We start from the raw sequence: 26933 nt of genomic DNA on the forward strand, positions 1-26933 counted from the left end.
GGCAAATATGGCTTGAAACACAGGGGGGGAAATATATTTGCTACATTTAAAACTGCTAATGTGAACATACCCTTAGGGAGAGCACTATTTGCTATTCTGCCTTGGGCTGCAAAATGTCTTGAGCAGGCCATGAGTGCTTCATTGTAAATGCCTTCCTCACCTGCTTTGCAATTTTGTTCTGTGATGGTAACCATTTTGGCAAAAAAAAAAAACCTTCATCATGAAGAGGTGGGGAAATCAAACCTTTACATTACACCAAATCACGTCAACGGCATCCAGAGCATGAATTGGGGACGCCTGAATTCAAATCGCTTTGCAACTCTGGAGGTCACTGCATGGCCTTGGGCACTCTTATCATACAATCCACCTCACAGGGTTGTTGTGAAAACAGAATATGACACCCTGAGTTCTTTGGGGGAAAAACAGAATGCAAACTGTTTGAAATTCAGCCTTTTCTCTTGGCCAAAAGGCAGGACAAACACACTAAGAAATAAAATGAATTCATGAATAAATCTTATAGTAGCAATTTTAAATATTAACATGAAGAAAAGAGATGATGTGGGAAGTGAATAGCAGGGAAATGAGTGCTTGGCAAACTGTCTCTTTTGCAAACCAATTATTTATATAAAATAAATATCTTGCCATTTTTAATTATTATAAAGTGCCATCAATATGCATGATGAATTTACAAGGGAACAGGGACTTTTCCTGAATAACTTAACCAAAATTCAGCACATAGGAATCAAGGGAGAAGAGGGGAGGGGAGGCAGAGGCAGAGGCAGAGGCAAACTAAGGAAGACTATGTATTTATTTATTCTGAGGTGCATATTAATTGACTGGCAGGACAGCCAGAGAGTTAGAGAGCACAGATTCGGTGGTCAAGAGATGCACAATTCAATCACCACATCATCAAAAAGGAAGCCGGCCAGTTTTAAGAGGCCAACAGGAGGCTGTAACCCGAAGCGCCACTGAGTGCAGGCTTGGGAGACTCCTGGGAAACAGCTAATAAGCTGCTTGGGAGTTGTAAAGTCCACAGAGCAGTGTCCAGGTTTTAGTTTACCAAAGTTGGTACTGCTCCCCCCTCTGAGTGGAGGCAGCCTGGGACTGCTGACGTCACTGAGGAGCAGAGATAAAGGGGTGATATACAGCAGCTGGAAAGCAAAAACTTCTGAGGCGAGCTGGAGAGAGGCTCTACTGCTCAGTCCAGGGAACCACCGCTAAGCTGACAGGAACCCTTTCTTACAGAGATCTAGGGAGGAGGAAGAAGAAAAGGGAACCATTAAAGATACCCTCAGAAAATTGCTGAAAAATGCCACAGAACGTTGTCCTCCCAGGACCGGCGCCTTGGGGCTTCAGGCTGACAGGAGGGATAGATTTTAAGCAGCCGTTAATCATATCCAGGGTATGTCCTTTTCCCTTTTCTTTTCTTTTCTTTTCTTTTTCTTACAATGGCATCCTTGAAGTTGTGGAAGTGTGGAGTCTGCAGGAGGTGATGGTGTCTTGCTCATCCTCAGACAAGACATGCTTTGCTGAATGCTTTGTATTTTTAAAGAACACAACACAGGTGGTTGTTAATTTTGCACTGTGCAATCAATGGTTGAAGGGTTTCTTTTAATATGCTTGTCAAGAAGAGTGAGCAGACTTGACACTGCTATTTCTTCCCATGCACCCCTTACTCTGATGTAGTATTCATCTACCCAACCACATGAATGGTTACCAGTGCAATCCTAGATATGTCTCTTTAGAAGAAGAAAACCACTCAATTCAATGGAATCACTCTCAGGTAAGGGGACACAGGATTCACTGGACTGCAGTCCTGTAATCCGCTTACCTGTGACCCCATTGAATCCAGTGGGATTTGGAATAGGGCCAAATTTGCAACAGAATTTTGCAGTGCAGTGCCCCCACCCCCCACCGCTTAGCTTCAGACAACCTGGAACAGGGCATTTATAGAACTGCTTAGGAGAAGGTGGGAGTACACCTTTTCCACCCCTGCCCGCTCCCCATAAATGCTGCTAGAGAGCTTAAGCTTGGGTCTGACTGCCAGCCCCAAACTTGAGCATTTTGTTTCTACATGAAGGGGAGTCGGGGTTTGGAGACTAAGGAACTGGAGAATGTGTCTTCTTTTCCTTTGCTTCCTCCTGTAATATCTTGATTATTCACCCCTCCACTGCTTTCAGAGCCTTCCTCCCACCTCCCCTGTGGACAGAAATGAGAGAAACCTGTAGAAAGCAATGGATAAATTCATTTTTTTGCATACTTGAGTTTCCGCCTCAAAAAAAGCAAAATGTAACAGCAAATACAGGAGTTCCTAACCATAGCATTAATGTGAACCTAGAACTTCAATCTCTGATGAAATAAGATGTGTCTGTTCTTGCTTTCTCCATATAGGCTCAACTAGTATCATATTCTGTATGTCCTGGAAACTCACAGGTTCTTCTTGGACCATTTTGGGGGTTTTCTTTTAATTTACAAACTTGCATACTTCAATCTACCCAAGGCTCCATCAAGTTTATAGAAACCACCTCCTTATTTTTGGTTGTGCTGTTTTGCTTTCAAATTGAGAGGTACACAGCCACCCACTTCACTTCACCTAACTGGAACTCTAATGTGCATATGATAACTTGAAAATTAAAAAGGATGTTGTCTTCCCTGTTCAAGCACAAAGATGGCATATATAAAGAACGGAACATCATGCAAACTCTTCAACTGAAACCCTTATGCTACTTATTCTAGTGAAAAGAAACTCAAGGAGTCAGAAATTTGAGGTAGAGAATCAAGGGGGCAGAATCCTTTTCTAGCCCACTGCTTTTCCATTTCATCACCTCCTCAAGCCACTCCAGATGTGCATCTCCATACAACAACACAGCTGGGTGTCAGTTAACTAGTTTAACTAAGTTGTACAAAAGGAATTTGCAGAAGCTCTGGAGCCAAGTGAGGATTAACAATTAAGATCCACCCTCTATTGTGTGGGCAGGTAAACCCTCCCCTTACCTGGCCTGGTTTCCCTGGCAACACTTCCCCCAGGTGGGATTGGACAACTCGCTGGGGTAGGCGGGGACCTCCAGGTATCCCACCTGAGGGAAGGCAAAGCCTATGCTGATGGGGCCACTCCAGATCCAGGGCTGCACGCGTCCACGCAAAAGGCGCCCCCCGTTTTAAGTGGGGAGCGGTCATTGCAGGATACCTTCTTGGGGAAAGGAGCTATACATATTCATTTTCACATTTAGGGTAAGTTCACACAAAATCAGCATAATGAGAGTTCACGGGGAGAGTGGGGTAATGATGTAATTAGTTGTGCCTAATAAGGGGACAACTGAAGGATCAAATGTAGACATTTCTGAATGCTATCTTCAGATATTTTTCAAAATGATTACACACTCACCCTGTTGGTTTGTAACTGGGAACTTGTTGACAAGTGGGATATACTTCCCAAAAGCAAATCAGGTTAGTAATTTTATTGAGTTCATCTAGGAGCAACTTAACATGTATATTACAATGCTAACTCAGAGTCTTCATACGGAATCAGTTGGGGTTACTTTGCTGACCTCAAAAATCAGCAAAGAGGTGATATAGTTTTAGGATTGATTCATTAGCAACAAACTATTTCAAGGCCACGCCATCTGTACACAACGTCCTTTACAGGAGCATAAATCCTTGTTGAGCCATCCAGATTGATATACATTTTTGCCCAAACATGCACAGCCACTCCATATATTTATCCTGAGGCAGCATGCACAAGGATGTGGAATGTTGACATTGTGGACAAAAACTGAGACCTAATTTTGGAATTTACATTTCTGCATTTTCCATTACTTTATAATGCTGATCAAATAAAGTCAGTGCCAATGCCTTATGCAAGAACTGTGATTTCAGCACCTCTCTCATGTATTTCATTTTACTGCATGCATTTTACTGCATGCACAAGTAGAATTAATTGGCCACAACCTTGAAGACCTCTATGGACTGAAAGATAAGATAAATATTTGAAATAAATAACAAAAATAAAAATGCTCCTGCTAAAACAAAGTAGTTTAAATCTCACTGAGGTCAATTGAAATGACAGTCACATCCTTAACTGACATTAATAGATTTTTGAAAAGTGATTAACAGTACAGCCCTTTGTTGGCTTACTCATAATAGATTCCCATTGCATTCAGTGATGATTACTCACAAATAACTACGCACTGGATCGTAGCCTTACAGAGCAGATTGTGACCTTTAAGTGTTAAAAATTCCATGATATATACTTTCAATATCACTATTTTACAAACAACTTCAGTTTCACTGGATGCTACAGATACAGCTAGTATTCCTTGCAGAATGAGAATATCTAAACGTATTATCCTCTCAAATTTGTTGTCTGATTGAAAAAGTACAACTACACAAATAAAAAATGCCAGTGTAAGGAGTTGAAGAATTATTGCTGACTTAACAGTATTTCAAATGAGAACTCTTGTTAGAGTTAAGGTACTAAATTTAGGCACTTAAAGAAAAACCAACACAGCTAGCTAGTACCGTAAACAAAGAGTAGTTTGTTTCACCAGAACTCCATGCACTCTGAGTGTTTAACCTTCATAAAATGCACAAAGCACATGTAAGCTGATGTGGTGCATGCTTATGGCATCTGACATAGACACACTGGAGAAAGGGAAACAATGTCTGAGCTTAAAAACAATAGAAGACACTGTGGAGTTTTTGGACTCCTATTGCCTTTTATGGCATTATAAGAGGGAAGGACTTTCCATTATCTCTCAAGAAAAGTATTTTAGTAACGCTAGGCTTCTTGCCTGCATTTGTTTACAATAAGCTCAGTCAAGTTTAAAGTTCTATTAACAAAAGAGGAGCTGCATTTATACCTAATTACTGAGAAGTAAATTGTTTGGTATTATCTGAGTCACTGTGAGACAAGTAGCTTTGGGAGCTGCTGAACAAGACTCATTAACTGTCTGTTTCAAGGCCTACTGCTCCGCACTGCAAGGCGTGTTTACATAAAAAGACAAATGTGAAGACGGATGCCTTGAGTTTTACTGGTATATCTGTTTGATGTTAACATATGTCAACTACTTTGATTCTTTTTCTCATTTATATGTAACAGTTCAGTATTTAGAAATGGATCTCTAAAGTGCGGGCCCAAGCCCCGGAATACTTTAAATCAGTTCAATAAAACCTTAACTCCTTGATCCAAAAGATATGGATTTATCAGAGCAAGTTCTAAAATCAATGGCCCTAAAGCATTCTATTGTATTCTATTGTATTCTATTCTGCTCTGGTCAGACCTCACCTGGAGTACTGTGTCCAGTTCTGGGCACCACAGTTCAAGAAGGACACTGACAAACTGGAACGTGTCCAGAGGAGGGCAACCAAAATGGTCAAAGGCCTGGAAACGATGCCTTATGAAGAACGGCTAAGGGAGCTGGGCATGTTTAGCCTGGAGAAGAGGAGGTTAAGGGGTGATATGATAGCCATGTTCAAATATATAAAAGGATGTCACATAGAGGAGGGAGAAAGGTTGTTTTCTGCTGCTCCAGAGAAGCGGACACGGAGCAATGGTTCCAAACTACAAGAAAGAAGATTCCACCTAAACATTAGGAAGAACTTCCTGACAGTAAGAGCTGTTCGACAGTGGAATTTGCTGCCAAGGTGTGTGGTGGAGTCTCCTTCTTTGGAGGTCTTTAAGCAGAGGCTTGACAACCATATGTCAGGAGTGCTCTGATGGTGTTTCCTGCTTGGCAGGGGGTTGGACTCGATGGCCCTTGTGGTCTCTTCCAACTCTATGATTCTATGATTCTATGATTCTATGAAAGCAGCTTAGGTTAACCATTTTTAAGGTAACTGGCTTGAGGGTATCTTGAACTATCCATGTGCAAACCATAGGAAATATACATGGGAGTCAAATTATTTTGTTTGAGAAACAAAACACCAAACCGTAGCATTTTATAACAAAGTACAGGATACATATGCATTTTTTATAACACTGTGTGAACACAAATTTAAAACTGAACAGTGGAAACACAGTAAGTGCACAGTAAATGGAAGTGTGAACACAGCCACAGTTACAGTTTTAAGAATACAATTATCTCAGGTTGAATGTCTGCATGCACTCCAAATACCAGTAAATGAAGTTGAGCGCCTGGATAATCAGACTTTCCCTATACACTTCAATGGAAGGAACAAGCTCTGTGTGAGCATCCCTTTGCACATCCAGAACTGAACCCTTATTCGAAGTGAGTGCTGGAACACCTGAAGATTGAATGGGATCCATGTATACCATGGACAAGGAACCTGCAGCCCTTCAGAAGATGCAGTTCCTGTCATTCCAGGTCTTTGGCTACACTGTGGGTGCTGACTGAAGTTATAGCTCAACAACATCTGGAGGGCTGCAGGTTCCCCATGTTGTACACATTAAAGGGAGCCACACCTTCAAAGAATAATTGCATCAAGGCAATAGTGTCTACCATACATTGTACAGTTTTAACTTTTCACTATCGGGAGCTTTTAATGACGACTTATTGGACTTTTCAAAGTAAAGGTATTTACGGATGAGGGACTTATTTCCTAGTGGCTCAGGCTATCATTTAAAGAAAATTGTACTGAATCCTTAGGAAAATGATACAGGACAGATCTATGTTTTTCAAGATGAAGATGTACATATTTTTTTAAAAAAATTCTTTAGCTATGCCAATTTCCCATCAATTTGTGACAAGACAGCATGATCATTCAAAAATAGCTTTCAAATTAAGCAATAAATCTTTTTGGAATTGATTTTCTAGTAGCGTAGAGTTTTAAACAGACCATAGCAAAACAGAGTAGCCTAGTCAATCAGGTAAAGACTTCACAAGGGAGAGACAGAAGGGGCTACTACCACCTGTTTATCTAGAGAAGTGATGTCATAATCAAAAAGCTATCTGTGGTTACCCAAACCAAATACAGTAAGACAACCCTCTGGAAGGTTTCAAGCAAATGTAAAACCTCAGGGCAGATAATCCAGACAAGCTAAGTATAGAAGTGGATTGAACTGCAGCCCAATCGTCAACATACTGCACTGCTTGCTTGAAGGCCACCAAAATAAATGCAACTAAGGCAAAAAGAGCAGTTTGTGGATTAATCAAAGCATGCTAAGAGACAGTTAAGCACATCAATGCAAGAAGCAAAATATTTCCTTGTCTAATAACTGTGAGAAGCTGGATTTACAGATTAGGCAATTGACAAGTAGATTACAATATTGTCATGTTTCACAAAAAAAGCTTTATCAAGCAATGATGCTTCCAAGCAACAGCTCTCTCTCTCTTTTGAGAACCAGGATACACACATCAGTAAGAACCACACATTAGTAAGGCAGACAACTTTTATTCCCTAGTAGGGCTGGTGAGCACTAATGGCATGACAGGTAGAAATCCAACATGGGTATGCATAAAATTTTTTAGCACATCAGAAGCTTTTTCAGTCACACTAGCTTTTCACATACGAGGGGCAAATTATGTAGACAAGGAATTTCCTATCTGAAGTGTTAACTGGTACATTCTAGGGAAGGCTGCACCAGATGAGATTTCTAAATGCCCTGTGCTGTGCATGGCATTGTACTGAAACTGCAACATACCAGAAATTACCCCTAAGTGTTCTCAATGGCAAAATTATAATTTAAAAAAATAAATCCCCAAAGTGAGACTATATTCTCTGTTTGGTCACTTTGTGACAATGCCACAAAAGTTTGGAAACCTTTTCAGTTGTCTGAAATTTTTATTTCTTGCTACAATTATAATCCCACCTTTCCACCAAAGAGTTCAAGGTGGTGTACATGCTTCTCCTCCTCTCCATTTTATCCTCACAACAGCCCTGTGTGGTAGGTAAGACTGAGAAATAGTGATTGGCTCAAGGTCACCCAGTGGACTCCATGGCTAAGTGGAGATTTAAACCCTGGACTCCCAGCTTCTAGCCTGACACTCTTACCACTGTGCAACACTGGAATGTGCTGAGGAGGATATCAGGTCTGGAACTTCCAAAACCCTTAGCATTTGCTCAAGCCAATATATCACTTGCTAAACTCTGTATCAGACATACTTCATGTCTGGTATTTTTTGAAGAGAGAAGTATTTCTGGAATTCTTCAGCCTTCTAGAAAAGGCTTGCACAGTTTAACATTCTCTTTCACAAGGAGAGGTGTAGAAACCAATAGGAAGGAGTGGTTCATGGCAGAAACTAGTCCCAAGGTTGCCAGGCCGCAACCATCACCCACACCAGACTTGAGTGAGCAATGTTTGCTATTTCCTCTATTTTGTAATTATGACAAATTTCAAAAGTATTAAGCCAACCACAAAACCTGTTACATGCATAAAACTGGATAAAGCACAACAAATTATATAACCTGTGTGCCAACCATCATCACCCCATCCATATGCAAAGCAAATAATGAAAATATTAGAGAGCAAGTTTCTGTTTTATACAGCCATACTGCTAAACAATGGCATTATAATTCCTATAAAACACTGAGAAATCTATATTACCATTGAAGATAGACTTGTTGACTCATGGTCCCTTGCTGCACATTCAATGTCATGCAACATAATGTAGATGACAGTTGTCTGTCCTCACTGGCAGCGCCAAAACTCTTCTGAACATAAGCTTGTTTTAGTATTTTAACTCTTCACATGTTTTAAACTATTGCCGTATAATTTTATTGAGGTTTTTTTTTGTAAACAGCTTTGTTTTTTTCTATAATCAACAGTGTATAAATTTTATGAAATAAATAAATGAATAAATGCTAAAATATCAGCTAGCACCAAAATAATAATAAAAAATAGAAGCTAATGCTTACATGCCTGTCACAATGAGTCACAGATCAACTACAGCTCATACTTGAAATTAAGTAAAGTTCCACCACCTCCCTTATTTGTGTCAAAATAAGTTGCACTGAAATCAATACAACTTCTTAGGTGGAAACAGGTCTACTTATCATTTAAAAGAAACATATTGTGTTTCTTTCAGATCACTCCAGGAAGCAAAGCTTCACAAGCCAATTTGTGCCCTGGTGACATCATTATAGCTATTGATGGCTATGGCACAGAGAACATGACTCACAATGATGCACAAGAGAGAATTAAAGCAGCGTCACACCAGCTCTGTCTGAAAATTGAGAGGTAAGATTTCGCCATATGCTTGGAGTACAATACAGTGGTACCTTGGGTTACAGACACTTCAGCTTACAGACTCCACTAACCCAGAAATAGTACCTCGGGTTAAGAACTTTGCTTCAGGATGAGAACAGAAATCGTGCTGTGGTGGCGCAGCAGCAGCGGAAGGCCCCATTAGCTAAAGTGGTACCTCAGGTTAAGAACAGTTTCAGGTTAAGAACGGACCTCCAGAACGAATTAAGTTCTTAACCCGAGGTACCACTGTAATGGATTCAATGTTTCCCATCTAAATTAAAGTTTGCCATTATCTGATGATTACAAACATTCATAGTCATGGATCCAATAGATTTCTGGGCCCAACATCCTAGATTTAGATGTTCTTGGCATGATAATGTGGCAAGATTACCATGACAATTCCTAGTCCTGTTTCCCTTGGTGTAATATATCTTATGCAGCTTCTCAGACTGTTTTCTACTAAATAGTCCCACTGATAAACAGCACTGCTCCTTACAGGTTCGAAACAAAATAGTACTCAGTTTGACCTTGAAGGGAAGGCACACAATGGAATGAGGCTTTCTCCCAGGCCACCCATCAGTGGGTGATTTGAGAGCAATAAATGCTAGTCAAGGGGCCAATCAGGCAGAAGCAAGCAAAGTAAGGAAAGGGAGAAAGCATGAGCACAGAATAACCTGCTGCTCAAGAGTGAGCTGGAATTGGATTGGGCAATGTTTAGTTAGCCAGGGCCCTGCAGGACTCAACAAGAGGAGTGTGAGACTGCAGAAGCTGGAGACAGTAGCTGGATAAGATAACAAGGAATTCAGCAAGGGAGTATGACTCTGAGGTATAAGGAAAGTTGTCTCCAGGCCCAAGGCTGCTGGTTCAAATTCCAGTATGCTATTGTCCATGGAAACTTGGGGCATTGCTTCTTCTCACAGACACCAAAGCAACCAAATTCTAAATCCCAGCTCAATTTGAAGTAAAGGGCAAAAGTTTGCATTGTAAGATATAGCCCACCCATTCTATTCTTGATGTTACCATTGTCCTTACATGCTTCAGCTTTTCCACTGTACACATTCTTACCAAGCACAGCCTTTTCTTTAAAAAAAAAACCCAAAACAGGTTGATTGTATCCATTTTATGTTTGGTTTAAAAACAAACACTTTGGATTCAGAAGTGGCTCACCAGTTGGGACGCAGCCACTTTGCTGGCTTCCTGGTAGGTGTGTTGCTGTTGCTTACTGGGAGGGACAAGGCAGTGGGGAGGTTGGTGTGGTGCAAACACACCAGCAGATTAGTGCCAACATCCCCACTGCCTCTCCCCTCTTCTCCCTCTGAGTAAGCAACAGCAGTCCATCTGCTAGGAAGCTGGTATAGTGGCTCCACCCCACCCAGAAAGTCACTCCTGCCTGTATTGCTATGGGGTGCTCCCAGATAGGTATTTATTGGGGGATCAGTGCTGCTTAGGCAAAGTTTTTCACAGCATCCATACACATTGACTTCAAAATGCCAGCTTGCATCCCACCCACATTTAATTTAGATTTACCCTGTCTGAGATAATTTGGTTAAGTTGACAACTTGTTGCCAATGACGCATTTGCAATACAGTGGTACCTTGGGTTACATACGCTTCAGGTTACAGACTCCATTAACCCAGAAATATTGCTTCAGGTTAAGAACTTTGCTTCAGGATGAGAACAGAAATTGTGCTCCGGCGGCACAGCAGCAGCAGGAGGCCCCATTAGCTAAAGTGGTGCTTCAGGTTAAGAACAGTTTCAGGTTAAGTACGGACCTTTGGAACGAATTACGTACTTAACCCGAGGTACCACTGTATTAAACCCCCATTTGGAAGCATCCTTAGACTTTCACAATTCCTCTTATCTTTCTTTTGCCACAAGTAAGCTTACAAGCATTATCTGAAATTTTCCCTACTCAACAAAAACTAAAGGACCACTGTCCTATTTTTCTTTAGTTACCAATTCAGTATTGTCTACTTTTCATGTAATATTTAATATACAAATAAACAGTTAACTTATTTAAAAGATAGATTTTCATGTTGTGATAAAAGGGAGACAAAAGCTTTGGGGGCTTTGGGATTGCATAACACATTGAATGCAGATGTGCTATATTAAGGATTCTTCATTTTTCACCCTACAGGGCAGAAACAAGAATGTGGTCTCCGCAAATAACAGAAGATGGTAGTCCACATCCATTCAAAGTAAACTTGGAAGCTGAACCACAGGTAGCAAATCACTTTAAATCAGCAGCATTCCCATTGTATTTTGCAGCAGCTTACTTACATCTTTATTATGTTTCCCAACGTCTAGTTAACCTCCTGTTAAGCATAAGATATCTTAAAGCAGTACATCCCTATACTTTTGTATGAAAAACCATTGGAAGCTGTAAGATTCTTACATCTGTTCTGGACATGATCTTGAGCCATTAAATTCTTAATACTTCACATGTTCCAGAGCCAAGTCCCGACACTGAAAACAGCTTCTAGGGAAAGGCCCCAAGGACCCCTGGTTAAATTTACCCATCCTCACTCACCTGAGTATCACACCTAATCCAAATAAGTCTACTGTCTTAACCCAGGCCACATCCGCACCATATATTTAAAGCACTATTACTGTATATCACTTGAACAGCCATGGCTTCTCCCAGAGAATTCTATGAATTGTAGTTTGTTAAGGGAGCTGAGAATTGTTCGGTGACCCCCTGCCCTCACAGGGCTACAATTCCCAGAGTTTCCTGGGAAGAGGGACTTATTGTTAAACCACACTGGGAATTGTAGCTCTGTGGGGAGAACAGGGGTCTCCTAACAATTCTCAGCAGCCTTAACAAGCTACAATTGCCAGAATTATTTGGGAGAAGCCATGACTGTTAGTGGTATAGTAGTACTTTAAATGTATAATGTGGGTGTGTCCCCAAATTGAAATTTTTAAGTCTCAGAATTCTGAGGGAGTCTTATCTTCCTTGGTCAGGCAGAAACCCTCTACTGTATTCTCAGCCTAGTTGATTTACAACCATCCTGGATGTAACACTGATGTAACTTTCTTAACAATGCATGCTTATGGTTAGTTAGTGTGTGACACTAAACGGATTACCCATTTGGGTAGCCATTATTCTAGATGAACTGATCTGAAGTAACTTGTGATATCTGTTAGGGGCACACCACACTGTGAGCTTGAATAGTAATAATATTTGGAAACTAAGGCACGCATAATAGAAATACTGCATTGTTTGAAATCTCAGTAAAAAAATATGTCAAAATCAAAAATACTGAATTCATTTTACAATGCTGAAAATGGTCTTTTCAAACCACACATTTTAACCTATACAATGCCATCCTGATAAATAGGCCAACTGGTTTCTTTGAAAATACTCTTCTGATGCTTGTAAAATTCAAAAGATGTCCACCATTTAGAGCTATCTGTGTAATTATGCCCCTAACAGCTTTGTTGGGACTTATAAATTATGTGCAGTGATTACTATTTAAATTTGGTCTTGAGTTCTCAGTGAATTTATCAGACAAATCAGACAAATTTTAGAGGTTTATTCATATGATAAATGCAAAAGCTGGACTGTTATTTTTTCTGTTGCTTGCTTTGCCATTTACACTTTGTGCACATGGTGATATTTCTAGAAACTAAAATTAACTCAAAATCATTGCTGCAATGATATACTTTTACAGTAAGACATTACAAACATGATGTTGTTATAATATGTACTCTTTATGCACTTCCAACTGTAAACTAATCCCAGTTAAAAACTAGTTGATGATATATTTATCAAAGCTAATTTACATATAACATGGTTTCTGACTATATAGGATTTACTTGCATTCTTAGAAATGCACCTTGATTCCACAAGCACATTTACTTGGAAGTAAGCCCCACTGATAGCATAAACCTTTGCATTTATCAACCATCCCATTAGGTTGATATACCAAACAAGTGGAAATCTTGCTCAACCTGTCTGGCTTTTGAGATATTAACAAGTATTTCCCACATATTTTTAAGCATATTTTCTCAGCTATATGGACAAAGGGTGGGTGTTTGAATAAAAAAATACAACTGCAGATTTTATTGTTAGGATGCTGATGTGCTAAATATGGCATGCTATGGGTTTGCTGCATTTGCTTCTAGCTACAGAATGTGCACAGATGAAACACGTGGCTGAGTTTACAATATATTTCAATGCCAGGTGTGCCCACACTATTTAAAGATTAGTTTACTAAATCAACCAAAATGACTCAAGCAAGTGAATAGCCTCACTTAAGTAGGTTGTAGATCTAGGTTTTTTGTTTCAGTGGCACTTTTGTCCTTTGACTTCAGTGATATTGGAAGAATTCTATTTAGAACTCCACACTAGGGTGTTTGCTTATATGCTGGGTCTTTTTCAGTTTAGTCTTGTCTACTTTTAGAACACTGATCTAGCACGCGCACACACACACATATATATACCTATTATGTGTCCATGTCCTTTTTACTGAAGGTTAAGCTGATTTGTGGCTGTGAGACTTTTCAAGCAAATATGCCTAGACGTTAGTACATGTGGAAAATAGATGCATTTTAAAAAATTTAAATGGTTATTTAGCCTTTTCATTTCAAAAATTGCTGTGGGCTCTGCCAGACAGCTTATTTATTTAGCATAAATCTTGACTTGCTTGCACAAAGCTTATGCAGAAATTACCGTAGATTATATCTGGTCTTTATAGAGCATTTGTTCTGATGTGTTTGTGGGAGGATATACAACAGGGGTCAGCAAACTTTTTCAGCAGGGGGCCAGTCCACTGTCCCTCAGAGCTTGTGGGGGGATGGATTCTATTTTGGGGAAAAACATATGAATTCCAATGCCCCACAAATAACCCAGAGATGCATTTTAAATAAAAGGACACATTCTACTCATGTAAAAACACGCTGATTCCCGGACCGTCTGCGGGCCGGATTTAGAAGGCGATTGAGCCAGATCCGGACCCAGACCTAAGTTTGCCTACCCATGATATACAACAAAGAGAATTCATCTTGATTTGCTTACAGTGTGTTTATACATCTTCCTGTGAATCATTTGCTTATTCCATGCTATTTACCTATCACTTTCCAAACTGAAAAAGTCAGATTTTTTTTTTTATGGCTTTGTTGTGCTAGAGTACTTTGATCCACACTAATTGCACAAACCTAAATTTCCTGAAATGTGCTTGAATCCCTCCTGCAAATTATTATTAGGATTGTTTCAACAGTAGCCTCTAAGTGGTAAACAATAAGGTTACAAAAAATTCAATAAGCACAAATCTGGTTAAAACATAAAATCAGAAAATCTTAGCATTAAAATGCCTGCTAAAATAAGAAGTACCAGAAGTTAAACAGAGAGGCGGACTGTTTGATCCCAGCGAGGAGCATATTCCAAAGAATTGGACCCACAGTACTGAATGCATAGCTATGAACTGTGCATGTGAGCTATGGGGGATCACTAACAGTGACTCCCCCAAATATCTCAGCAATTAGGCAGGGATATAAGGAACCAGTGGTCCTTAAAATATCTGACCCCAATTGTTGTCTTGCAATTGTTGAGATTTGATTAGAGGCTAGGAGAGGATATGTTTATTAGATTTTATCCTTCCTCACATTGTTGAGTTCAGCAGAGTGCCATTCCTTTGCCACTTAAAAGGGAGCTTGTATAAGCTAGTTTTAGCCTTTTAACATTAATAAACCAGGGTGCTTTAAGGCAGGCTGGATTTTCCTGATATTACCCACCTTTTCCTCCCCCTCAAATAATAACCACACAATAGGTTTTCTGGAAAAGTTAAAATAACATTTACTCACTCAGTCTACATCTTCAAGAACAGCAGTTACAGCAGCAAAATGTAGGCAGGCTTAAAATGCTATTTAAGTTACTAAGAGACATTAAAGTGTAGCTTAGAGATAGAGTCTGAGCTGGAGGTTACAGGTATTATAAGAAAAAAAGGTGTGCCCAGGAAGGGAGGAGCATACTAAGTTATACCTCTTCCTGTCAGGACACAAAAGGGAAGTGATATCATAGTCCTCTCTAGTAAGAACCGAAGGGAAACTCTATGAGCTTCAGCCCCTATTATGTGCCTAGCTAGAAAAACATGAATTTTTGATTTGACAGCTATAAATATCCTGCAGTAATTAATACAAGAACCTTGAACCTGGCCCAGTAATATATGGATAGCCAGTGCAAGCTTTTAAGCACTAGAGTCATGTGCTGGTGGTAGTTTGGCCCTACTAGCAATCCAGCTGCAGCATTTTGCACCAGCTGGAGCTTCCAGACTGGGCCCAATGTTGACTCCACAGAGAGCACTGCAATAATCGAAGTCTTAAAGTTACCAATGCCTTGTGGCCAGGGCAAGCTATCCATGTCCAAGACTGACTGAAAGTATCCTTTCACAGTTTAATCTGAAACATGTTTACTCTGACATAAATCCTACTGATTTAAAGGGGACCTACTCCCAAATTAAATATGCATAGGATTGCAGGTTTCTGTTATTTAATCTGAGACAAAGAACCCCCTCCCCAATCCCTGATAACGTCTAGCAATCCAAACTATGTCATTACATGTGTAATGCAGAGTTTTGCCAATACCATGTCCCTTTATTGGATGCAATTTGCAGGGACAAATAAACTTCAATGACAATGTGAGTTGACTCATATTGGGATTACTAAAAGTTACTGGGGAAGACAGAGGGCACAGTGGCTGCTAATACTGACTGCACCTCTTATGTAATATCTAATTACAGCCATACTTAGCTGCACAGCCAAATTTACAGTTTCTTCTACAGAAATTAGCAATGACATGTTATTGTCTATAAGTATATATCCTCCCTATACTCCTCCATATATTTTCTATGGTGAAACACAGGATGCTTGCTTAGTGGTTTGCAGCAAGATGCGTTTTATTAATAAGTAGCAGCATTGCCAATTGTGCTTGTTATTGGCTTTAATGTGCATTGTAGCTTTGTGTATTTTGTCTGCCTGTTGTGCACAGGAATTCAAGCCCATTGGTACAGCTCACAACAGAAGGGCCCAGCCTTTTGTTGCAGCAGCAAATCTCGATAACAAAAGACAGGTGGTGAGCTCTGCCTATAACTCTCCCATTGGGCTGTATTCATCTGGCAATATACATGATGCTCTTCATGGACAGCTGCGGGGCCTTATCCCCAATTCACCTGCAAAGTAAGTAAGATACTCTAAGATGGTCTTTTGCTGCAACATCTTTTTAACTGGCTTCATGGTCTCAAGTCCAGCTCTTGCTATTCTTTTTTCTTTCTTTCCTGATGCTCAAAATATACAAAATGTTATTCAAAAAATTTACCTCTAAAATGAATCTTCAAATAAGCAAGACCAATATTATAGACATTTCTCTTTCAGGGGGTTGGCTACACAAGACATTATTATTATTACGCACATTCCAGCCAAAGCTAAATACTGAAGGCACATCCTATGTGCATGCACACACAAGATGCACACAGGAGCAAGCCCCATTGGTTTGACTTACTTCTGAGTAAACATGGATAGGATCAGGCTGCAAGTCTTATTGATTGCAACAGGCAATATATATAAAAATGGTGTGCAGCCTCATCCTATGTGTACACATATGTAAGTCCCACTGTGTTCAATGGGACATATTCCAAAGTACGTGAGCTTAGGCTTGTAGCCTAAAAAGTTAACTTTGGCTTGATTGTTCCTATTGTTCTCTTTTTCTCACAATAACATCAGATGTATTAATGTTACTACTATATAACTTACAACTCAATAATTTACAACATGTATGTTAACTAATCTTTTCTGGAAGCAAATATGCTTGCTTAAGTTAAAAACAACAACAACCCTGTATTTCCTTTTCTTCTTCTTCTCCAGGACTTGGGCTACTTTGAACACAAGCATAACATTCGGCCCAAACCTTTCATAGTCTCAGGCCCAAGCAGGTTATAACTTCTCTGTGTAATCTGTAACTGGGTGCATGGTGTTTTGTTTTTTAATGAAAACAGTAACAATGCTATTTCAGTATGTTGTAAAGCCTTCTAATGAATAAACGCTTGCTTTGCAGCACCTATAAATCTGAGATCAAATGCCATCAAATGCCAAAAGAAACGCCTGTTTCATTTGTCATGGAGAATAGTAGTGAAAGGGCACATTTTTTGTGCAATTATTGATCAAAGTCACAACAATCTGCCAAGCAGTAATGTGCCTGCAAATCAGGTTAATTTCAGCTGAACCTACATCAGAGAATTGTTTGGTTCATTACAGAGATCAAAACTGAAATATCACACGTAACATTACTTACAGGGCTTTAAAATATGTAGTAACATACATACAAACAAACTACAACAACACTATAATGTTGGGCTAGAAGGGAGAATGAGAAAGGAGGGAAGGACCTCATATGGAACCTCCACAGGCTAAGGCCAGTGTACATCCAAGGACGCCAGTGGATAAGAACAAGATGGCACTCTGATGAAATAGAGCAGGGATAGTTTGATAGGGATGTATCTGTCCTTTATGGAATGCTTAATGATGATTCTTATACAATTCTTCAATGGAGGATGCGACTTGAGGGTTGAAAATGGAGAGCTACATATGTTTATGTCCTGCAGGGAGCTGACCATTTTGCAGTTAATGTGTCATTAACAAATTACACATCGATACTCTCATTTTCTATTTCATAGGCAAATGATACTATTTTGTTTATTTGGTTAGATTGTTTTACACATCACCTTTCATCTGAAAATCTTAGGGGTGGGTAGCAGTTAAATTCAGTAAAATACAGTTCACATCCATACGTACCATTAAAAACACAATAAAAGCAAAATAAGTTACTAAATGTCAGTGACCATTCCCCCAAGTCTAGATAAAAAAGCTATGTTTTGAGCTTTTTAGAGTAAGTGCCAACTGAATTTCAAGGGACAGGGAGTTTCAAAGCCAGGGTGCCACCACAGAAGCTGGCATGCACATCACCACTCCTAGTGCTGAAGCACTAATTGCAGGGCAGGGGCTGGTGCACAATTGGACTGCTGGGCAGAAGTCCAGAAGACCAACATCAGGTGGAGCGAGATATGACGACAGATGGAACCACCTTCTGACTTTTTGTAGGCAAGAAGGCAGGCAGAGTGCCTCACTTATAGTTTTATAAAACATTTAATGTGTCAACATGAATAGAAGTTATTAATATTACAGTTGCTGTATAAGGGATTATTATTATGACCAGAATGTAATTGAAATTATTAGATTTTGGAACACAGAAATAAAGAAAATCATCAAACCATCAATTCTAGCATGCGGGGCGCCACCTTATCTCAATTATATAATTCGTTATTTGAACGATTGGTATTGGTAAGTGTAGTATAAATTGGTATTGTTATAATGAAGCTATTATTGGATTGTAATTGAAAACTAATAAAAATTATTATCAAGGCAGGCAGAGGGAGACTGGCTGAGATCAGTCTGAGGTTGTTGGGGCAGTACCTCGTATGCCCTAGGACCAGCGGCAACAGGCAATAGCTAAGGCCTCCCTCGCCAATCTCCCGAGTTGTGTTGTAAGAATAAGTTGTGTTGTGTTGCAGAGTATAGTTCCATGCTGAGCATAATTTTTGAGTTTACATAGCAACATAAAATATCAACTGGTGGGCATCTGAAATATTTTGCTAAATGCACTCCTCCTCTTTCTGCAGCACTCGTGAGCAGTGCCCTATTGCTTCTAACAATACCTGGCTGTTAACAGTGCACTTCAGCTTCTGGAGTTAACAGCATCATTATTGACAAGCTTTGCTCATGCTTTCCAAACATGGATCCTGGTTTTATTTCTGAGTAACGATGTGTGGCTGTATGGCTATCCCCTTGTATGGATATTTAGCTTGAGTGATCTGGCAACTGTAAAGTTTCTTACTTGCTTTGGCACATGTGCAGCTCTTCTGGAATTCTTTGTCTTGCCTTTGATGGTAAGGAATGCACTTTTCTTAAGGCAGTTGACAACATGGTCCTACTTAAATTCCACATGGCATCCTTGAGGGAAGTTAGTTCAATGAAAAAGGATCCATGATGTAGACAAAGCTGCCATTTAGCTGTGGGTGATATTTCCCTCTTTAAAATATTTGTGACAGTAATATTTGTGACCTGAAATTCAGTGAAAGATGACAAATAATGAATATCGTGAATGTCTGAAAACTCAAAGAGCTATCAGTAGATGCAGCAAATAATCTACATGTGATTGCCATCAGTCACTAAAAGTGGTGAATCAGAAATCTGGTTTCAATGTTCCCAAAATTTGGCATTGTGAATGTTCACCAAATTTGGGACGTTAAGGTTCCAGTCCAATAATTTTACACCCTAACAGTCTGAAAGGCAGTAATATGCACTGAAATCAGTGGGGCTTACTTTTGAAAGAGGCATGGGATTGTTCTGTAAGGCTGCAGTCTTTTGCACACATGCAGAGTATAATTTCTTTCTGACGTAATATGTTTAGTAGGATTATGCTACTGTAGTATTTACATATTAGTCCTACAGCATGTTTATCCAGAATTAAAACTTTATTATTTTTGTTATATTTCTGCTAAATAAGTCCACATCCTTAGAGTAGTTTCACATATCTTAAGAAACGTTAGTGTTGGCAATAGAGGATGTGCAGCTGAACTGTCTGTTCACTCCCCACAGTTTCCGTCTAACAACTAAAAAGGGCACTTACACACCTCTCATTCCCTACTATGGGCACCCCATGGGCATCTCACCATGGGAGAAATGTACAAGTTGCCCATTTATTTCTTGCCAATTGCCTCCTGCAATATTCAAAGTTACCCCTAAGCTCCCATTTTAAATGAACTGTAGGTGATCAAGGGGGTTTCTATCTGTCTTAGTAAACCATGCTTAGGAGGCAGATCATGCCATATAACTATTATAGGGCTTGTCCACAACTGAGCATTACCGGGTATTTAGCTAGTAATCCACTCCCCATCCCATTCGAATTAGACTCAAGTAGTCCACCCCACATATATCTGAATTTGTACATAGAAATTTATAAAATAATAACAATATATAATAAATACATTAGGAGCAACTTGAGTCTTTCCTGTTCATACTACTAGGCATTCCCTTTTGTGTTTTGCCTCAGCTTCTCATTTGTTGATTCTATTGGTAATGTTCCAATGGCTTTTAAATGGGTAAAGAAGGCACAGCTTTTCCTACCACAGTGAGATTTGTGTCACATAGCAATTCTGAACCAAGAAAAAAAATATGTGGTCAACTGCTAATACAGTCCTAGTCTATGTAGTTTGTGTCTTGGACCATTGAATATTTAAAATTGAGGACTCTAAATTAAAAACTGACAAAGAATGCATGCTTTTGTAATCCAAAACAAATGCAAGAAGAAAATCTGACACATCTGATTATTTCTGCGGCATCAAAGACTAAATAATTAACAGATCTTCAGACCTGCTGTATTAGCATACTGGTGCTTGGGATGACTTGTGGTGCCATTACCTCAATGTGTTCTTAGGAAACAGATTCCACTAGTGCTGTTGCAATGCTGTGAAAGCATCATAGTTATGCATTGGCACAGTACTGGAAATATCAGTATTATCTCACGAAGTTGTTATTTTATACATACGATTGGCAAGAGAAATTTTAACTTCCAAAATTTCTTCTGATTCTGATTTACTGTTCGAATCTGGCCATTAACCTGTGCCATCCTTGATGTAATTATGTGCTGAAGGAGGTAGTATGAGACAAACAAACATTTGATGAACTATAAAACTTATAAGTTTTGCATAATAGTTGTGATCTCTTTAAAATTATGGCAGATTATACTCAGTTGAAAAACACACAAAAGTTGTGTTTCATAAAATGTGTTTTTCTTGCATTTGATTATTTTGGGTGCTTTTGTCACTCTGGAGAATACTTCTGCTCCCTGTTATTCATCTTCTTTTCCTCTCTGGTTTGCATCACGTATTTTTGTGTACTGGTTTTTGGCACAGTGTTTGCAGTACTCCTTCCGGTATTGACGGCGGCAGCGGACGTAGCACACCCTCTTCAGTTAGCACTGTTAGCACTATCTGTCCTACCGAATTGAAAGCTGCAGCTAAGATGGCCCCCAACATTCCTTTAGAAATGGAACTGCCTGGTGTCAAGATTGTACATGCTCAGTTTAACACACCTATGCAATTGTATTCAGATGACAATATTATGGAAACACTGCAGGGGCAGGTTTCTACAGCACTGGGGGAAGCCACCCCGATAAGGTAATCCAAGCCACAATGTATGGTTAGCTTATTTCTAAGGCATGGATAGTGCTGCCATTATTGTTGCTTCATTAGTCGTTAAGGCTTTTAAATATATCTAAACCATGCCAATTTGAAAGTCAATGTGAAATTCTGAAAGTCAATGCCTATTTAGTCATCAATTTCAGTGGGATAAAGACTGCCACCTTGGTGAAAATGTTCTATGGAAGATGTGCAGTTGGACAAAATGTAGCCTAAATTGAGAATTATTAGAACCACTGTGTCATGCCAGGGAGATTAAAAAAGTTTGGTTAGGTTTCATATAAATGTTTTTAGGTTTGTGAAAATTTTATGCATTCTAACTTGTGTTTAAATTAGGGACAAATGCTTAAAACAAAATAAAAAAATTCCTTCCAGTAGCACCTTAAAGACCAACTGAGTTAGTTCTAGGTATGAGCTTTCGTGTGCATGCACACGAAAGCTCATACCTAGAACTAACTCAGTTGGTCTTTAAGGTGCTACTGGAAGGAATTTTTTTATTTTGTTTTGACCATGGCAGACCAACACGGCTACCTATCTGTAACTGGACAAATGCTTGAAAGAAAATATTGTGACTTCCTAGGGAAATGAAGAGTTTTAAGTTTGGTTAAGTTTTTATATAACTTTATACAATTTGTGTAAATGTTACTTTGATATGGGTATGTAGCTCCCCTTATGTGTCTAGCTCCTACTTTGTGATAGTTTGACAACTAGAGACTTGATAAGAAATCTCAATCTATATGCACTCAGCTTGTAAACAGTCACAAGAGTCCCATAATTGATGTCAACAGGAAATGAGACATTCAGATAAATTCCCCTATGTATAAATTACATTTACATTAAAGTATATAGCAATTGTCCTGCTAATCTGCTGGAAATTGGGCATCTCTAAACTTTTAGAATTTTGTGTGCACTCACAAAGTAGCTACATTTTCTGGACAGTGATTCCCTGGGGTGTTCATTAAGTGAACTGACTTTACCCATACTGCACTCCTGGACTAAATATTTATTTATCATATTACAAGTAGTGGCAAGCATGCTTTTGGGAACCATTCCAGTAAAAAAAAGCTTTGAGTTGTTTTTGTTGATGGGGTTCATTTTCACCAAGTTTGAACTTGGAAATGCCATATTATTCCCTAGGGGTATTTTGTGTCTGGTAACTAATAGAAGCTTTAACCCTTCTTGTGGGATGCTCTAGTTGCCTATAAGATGATTATTAGAAATCAAGAGTTAAATCTAAAGTGATTAAGCTTTAATTTCCTTTGGAAACTGGTAAACTTCATTTTCTGAGCTTTATATTTGTTCTCTGTGTAGATTTTCTTTTCCACATTGCTAGAATGGAACATTATCTGACTTCATTCAGTTCTGTGCCTTCCACTTTTGTTTTAAACAATTTAATTATAGTGAACATTTACTGGTTAACTATCTCATACAGCTCATTGATTTTTCAGTGACCCAGTACCAGCTGCAGTGCCCCAGTCTGATGTCTATAGGCTGCTACATGATGATCAGCAAGGATCGAGTAAGCCACGTCAGTCCGGTTCCTTTAAGATTCTCCAAGACATGGTCTCTGATGAATCTGGTTAGTTGCCATTTTTGTACGGCATCTCTCTTCACTTACATTGCATTACATTTCTATGATGCAGCCAGGCACGTCACCTCCTAGGGGCAGAGGTTTCTTCAGCCCCCTTAATATATGCTGGCAGGGGGCCAGGCCCCCTCGATATTGAGAGGGTGGAGGCTGAGCACGACACAGTTCAGTGGCTGCCTCCTCCTGAGCTTGAGAAAGGAAGCTGCACAATGCAACTACCTCTCCTATGCTCAGGAGGAGCCAAGCACTAAACTGTGCTGCACTCGGCCTCCTCCTGCTGGTGCAACATTGCACATGCATCGTGTGCCAGGCACATGACTCACACATGATGTATGCCAGCCCCCAATCTTGCATGCAAGACAGCGCCTCTGGATGCAGCCACTGTGCTGAAGCTGAGCAGGTTTTGGGCTTGTTAATTACTTAACAGGAGGCAACTCAGGACATCACTTACACATTGTCAAAAAAGAAGGAAGACATCACCAAAAAAGGGCACAAGCTTGCATAAAATTTGCATGCCATGATTAGCATATACAGATGTGAATTAAGAAAGAATTACAATAATTTAGCTAGACGTAAGATACTTCTCATTATGTGGGAAACACTGTGACCAGGTGACCTGTGTGCCTACTCAACCTGTTGATAGGAAACTTCAAGGTTGCTGTTCTCTCTTCTTACAGAGATGGGAGACTTGGATTGGAGTGCACTTCAAATAAAATATTCCTTCAACGAGTGGGCTGTCCCCTGATAGCCATTCAAATAGAGAACTGTAAACCTTGAGTTCCATAATGGAAGAAAGGCACTAAATAAAGTAAAGCCTAACTGGAACATGCACAGTGATACCAATATCAAATGTTAACCAAGAGAGTTAAACATATGCAGACCATGTGTTCACAGTAAAAATGAGAGAGGGAGATAAAAGTAGCAGCATATATCTATTGCTTAATTAAATGGAATCCCCTAACTTACTGAGCAGTCCCATAACTCAGAAGTAAATCCAATTGTGTTGAATGAGGATTGCCCCCTAGTGTTTATTGGAATGTGCCTAAGGGAGAGAGGCTATGGACATGGCACCTGCATATAATTAGTGAACTTCTTTTTTAAAAACAGCTTAAAAATTGAGGAAATCACCAATATTATGCCAGAGAATTTGGGTGGTTAAAATAATAATCAAACTTCATGTGTTTTGTTAGGCAATCCCTTGTTGTTGTTTTTTGGTGTGTTTTTTGTTTTTTGTTTTAATACTAATTAGCAATCTCATCTAGTAACTTTGCAGATGAGAATGTGACACTAAGGGAGTATTTTTAATAATTTTTCTCCTACGCCATTTTCTCCGTCTAAATTGCATTTAACCCAAGACACTTAGAAGAAGCCTTGAGCTCTGTCCTGTCCTGTAAACAAAAGTGGCATCTTTTTCTTTTTCTCCAGATGGTCGGGCCCCTGCTATAAGGAGTGTGAAAGCACCAGTAACGAAGGTACCTGCTGCTGGGGGAAGTGTGCCAAAGGTGCCCTTGTGTGACAAGTGTGGAAATGGAATTGTGTAAGATATTTTATTTTAGTTCTAATTGATTCATGGCATAGGTCTTTGGAAAAGTTCACATCAATCTAGTGGTGGGTGGGTATCTGTGATTTCTCTTTCATCAAGTTAAACAAAATTCAAAGCATTCATACCTCTTTATAGAGCTATTTTTTAATTACACATTTTTATGCATTTTGTTTTATTTTGTTGGTGCAGCATATATTTTTAAAAGGTTACATAAGGTTTGGGACAATGCTATAAATAAAGTCTGCATGGCCTGTGTTGCTCTAAAAGAAATGTTGGCGAAGCTTCTTGATTTTACATGCTCTTCTTAGCTCCCACTGAAATTCAACCTCAGCAGGGTGCCTAACAGATGCTGTACAGATTGGCTGTAACAGCATATGATCAGGAGCTGCAGAGGTGAGGGTATCTGAAATTTACTTAGTGGTTTTCATCAGTCAAATTTTGGCTTGCAGGCATCTAGGTATATTTTATTTTTATTTTTTATTTTTAAGAAACCCGATTTTGTATATTCATAATTGAACTTTAACTTCTTTTATTTTTACCCCCCCCCCCTTTCTTTGATCTACAGTGGCACAGTGGTGAAGGCACGTGATAAGTACAGGCATCCTGAATGTTTCGTGTGCTCTGACTGCAACCTCAACCTGAAGCAGAAAGGCTACTTCTTTGTGGAGGGGCAATTATACTGTGAAGCTCATGCACGAGCTCGTATGAGGCCCCCAGAGGGATATGAAGCCGTCACTGTTTATCCCAAGGCTTAGCTGTCCGGAGAGACACAAATACCTGCATGCTCACATAAGGCACTATCCGCTTACAGCAGCAATACGACTGAAGGCAATCCAGCATTCTGCTTTTTAAAACAGGGAGGGAGACAGGATGGAGAAGTTGAGAGAAGGATGATCATTCTTGTAGCCCATGTTGGTATCTATGGGATTATTTCCCAAAACATTATCACTATGGCTGCCAGTGTAATCCAATGAGTTATAAAACTGACATGCTATATTAAGATCCTTTGCAAATTGACTTCATGTATAATACTATGAGTAATCTACAGTGAGAGAACCATACTGTATTTTTAAAATGTACCTCTGTTTCTCTGTACAAGTGCAATTAAATGGCTTTTTTAAAAAAATACATGTTCTGCAGCAGCATTTACTCCCCAGGTGTTTGTTACCTTCATATCCAGTGGAAGTGGGAAGACACATTCAGGAATATAATGTCTGAAGAAATATGACTTGTGGTGGTAGAAGCAGTGGTGGCAAATATCACAAGTTTTTAAAGAGGAGTGAAACAGAGGCAGATGTCTCAAATTAGCAGTTGTTGCATCTGCATAGGGCAAAATAACTTCAACCTCATACATTTTTGGAAGAAAACTCTGTGATAAAATAAATTTAAGCTCGTGTCTAGAGAAGTCAAGTGCAAAACTGTTGGCAGGTGATGGCTAGTATGAAAATTGTATATATACCTTAATGTTAAGACTGTAGCCTACTTTATCTCCCTAAGGCATTGTTATTGTAATGTTCTGATGTAACCTATATCTTCACCTGAAGGAAAAACATCAGTCCTCAGACCCTTTCTAAACTTCCTAATGCAGGCCCCCATCTAGCCTCTGGCGCTATCCCCAAGGCCACATCCCCCACCTGAAAATATGCCCCTTCTCTGGGAGACACCAAAATGATTTTTGTTGGGGAAAGAGTAGTGGTTGGGAGTACATTGAAAACAAATACATGAGAAGAGATTGCAAAAAGTACTTGTGAATTGAGTTCTCAGAGGAAAGGAAAGAGCTGGAGCATAAAGCTATCAGAGGGCACGATGCATATCGTTTTCCCAACAGAGACACAAGTAGCATAAGATATGTGAACCATGTTTGGTTGTGTGCCAGAGGTTTCTGCCAGCACACGGCACTTACTGTGGGGTCATTCGGCAAGTTAAATACAGGATAGCTGTAGATGTTGGGGGAGAGATTAACTCTGGTGAGTTACCTTACAAGGACAGGTGTTTGGTCTTCCCAATAATAAAAAATCTACATTGTCAGTGTGGCAATCCTCACAAAGAGAGCCCACACAGATGACCAAACTATCCTAGGGTACCTTGGTTATCTGTATCAACCTGCAGTGGAGTTCCAGGGCCCCAAAGGCAACAGCAATGGCTTACTATATTTTGAAGTCAGTGAAGTAAAACATTATCATGTATAGAGGCCTCCCTGCCTTAAATCCAAAGTCTAAAATGACTGAATTGTACAACTGTCAACCTGCCAATTGCAGTGGTCAACTGAAAAGTTGCTGCTATCTGGGCCAAACTATGTCCATCAGCTCCCTTATGCTATGTGTGGGGAAAAATAAAAGCCCAGTTGCCACAGCAACTAATAAATTTCCTAAGACAGGCCCTACCATGTCAAGGTACCATTTCTTC

The 26933-nt window shown here is 39.5% G+C and overlaps 1 protein-coding gene and 1 long non-coding RNA gene across 3 annotated transcripts in view; one reads left to right on the top strand and one right to left on the bottom strand.

Annotated features, from left to right (window-relative positions):
- Positions 1-26933, bottom strand: part of LOC309349684 — an 89288-nt gene that overhangs the window by 60486 nt on the left and 1869 nt on the right. The gene's annotated exons all lie outside the window — the stretch shown is intronic.
- On the top strand, positions 989-25658 carry PDLIM3 (PDZ and LIM domain 3). 2 transcript variants are annotated; one of them, XM_081875914.1, is made up of 8 exons: positions 994-1402; positions 8985-9136; positions 11283-11367; positions 17006-17073; positions 21112-21375; positions 22845-22975; positions 24410-24521; positions 25093-25657. In XM_081875914.1, the coding sequence occupies exons 1-8, from the start codon at positions 1310-1312 to the stop codon at positions 25280-25282; spliced, it is 1095 nt and encodes a 364-aa protein (XP_081732040.1). In that variant the 5' UTR covers positions 994-1309; the 3' UTR covers positions 25283-25657. The 2 variants fall into 2 exon arrangements, with proteins under 2 accessions (XP_081732041.1, XP_081732040.1); XM_081875915.1 differs by lacking the exons at positions 17006-17073; positions 21112-21375 and adding an exon at positions 16134-16321 and having other exon boundaries at positions 989-1402; positions 25093-25658.

This window comes from Podarcis erhardii, assembly GCF_964252035.2.
Source record: "Podarcis erhardii genome assembly, chromosome: 9".
Classification (NCBI taxonomy): Eukaryota; Metazoa; Chordata; class Lepidosauria; order Squamata; family Lacertidae; genus Podarcis; species Podarcis erhardii.

Coding starts and splice junctions, on each gene's coding strand:
- PDLIM3 (XM_081875914.1), top strand. CDS start 1,310: ATGCCACAGAACGTTGTCCTCCCAGGACCGGCGCCTTGGGGCTTCAGG. Junction 1,403..8,984: donor AGCCGTTAATCATATCCAGG/GTATGTCCTTTT, acceptor TGTTTCTTTCAG/ATCACTCCAGGAAGCAAAGC. Junction 17,074..21,111: donor ATAGTCTCAGGCCCAAGCAG/GTTATAACTTCT, acceptor TTTTTGGCACAG/TGTTTGCAGTACTCCTTCCG.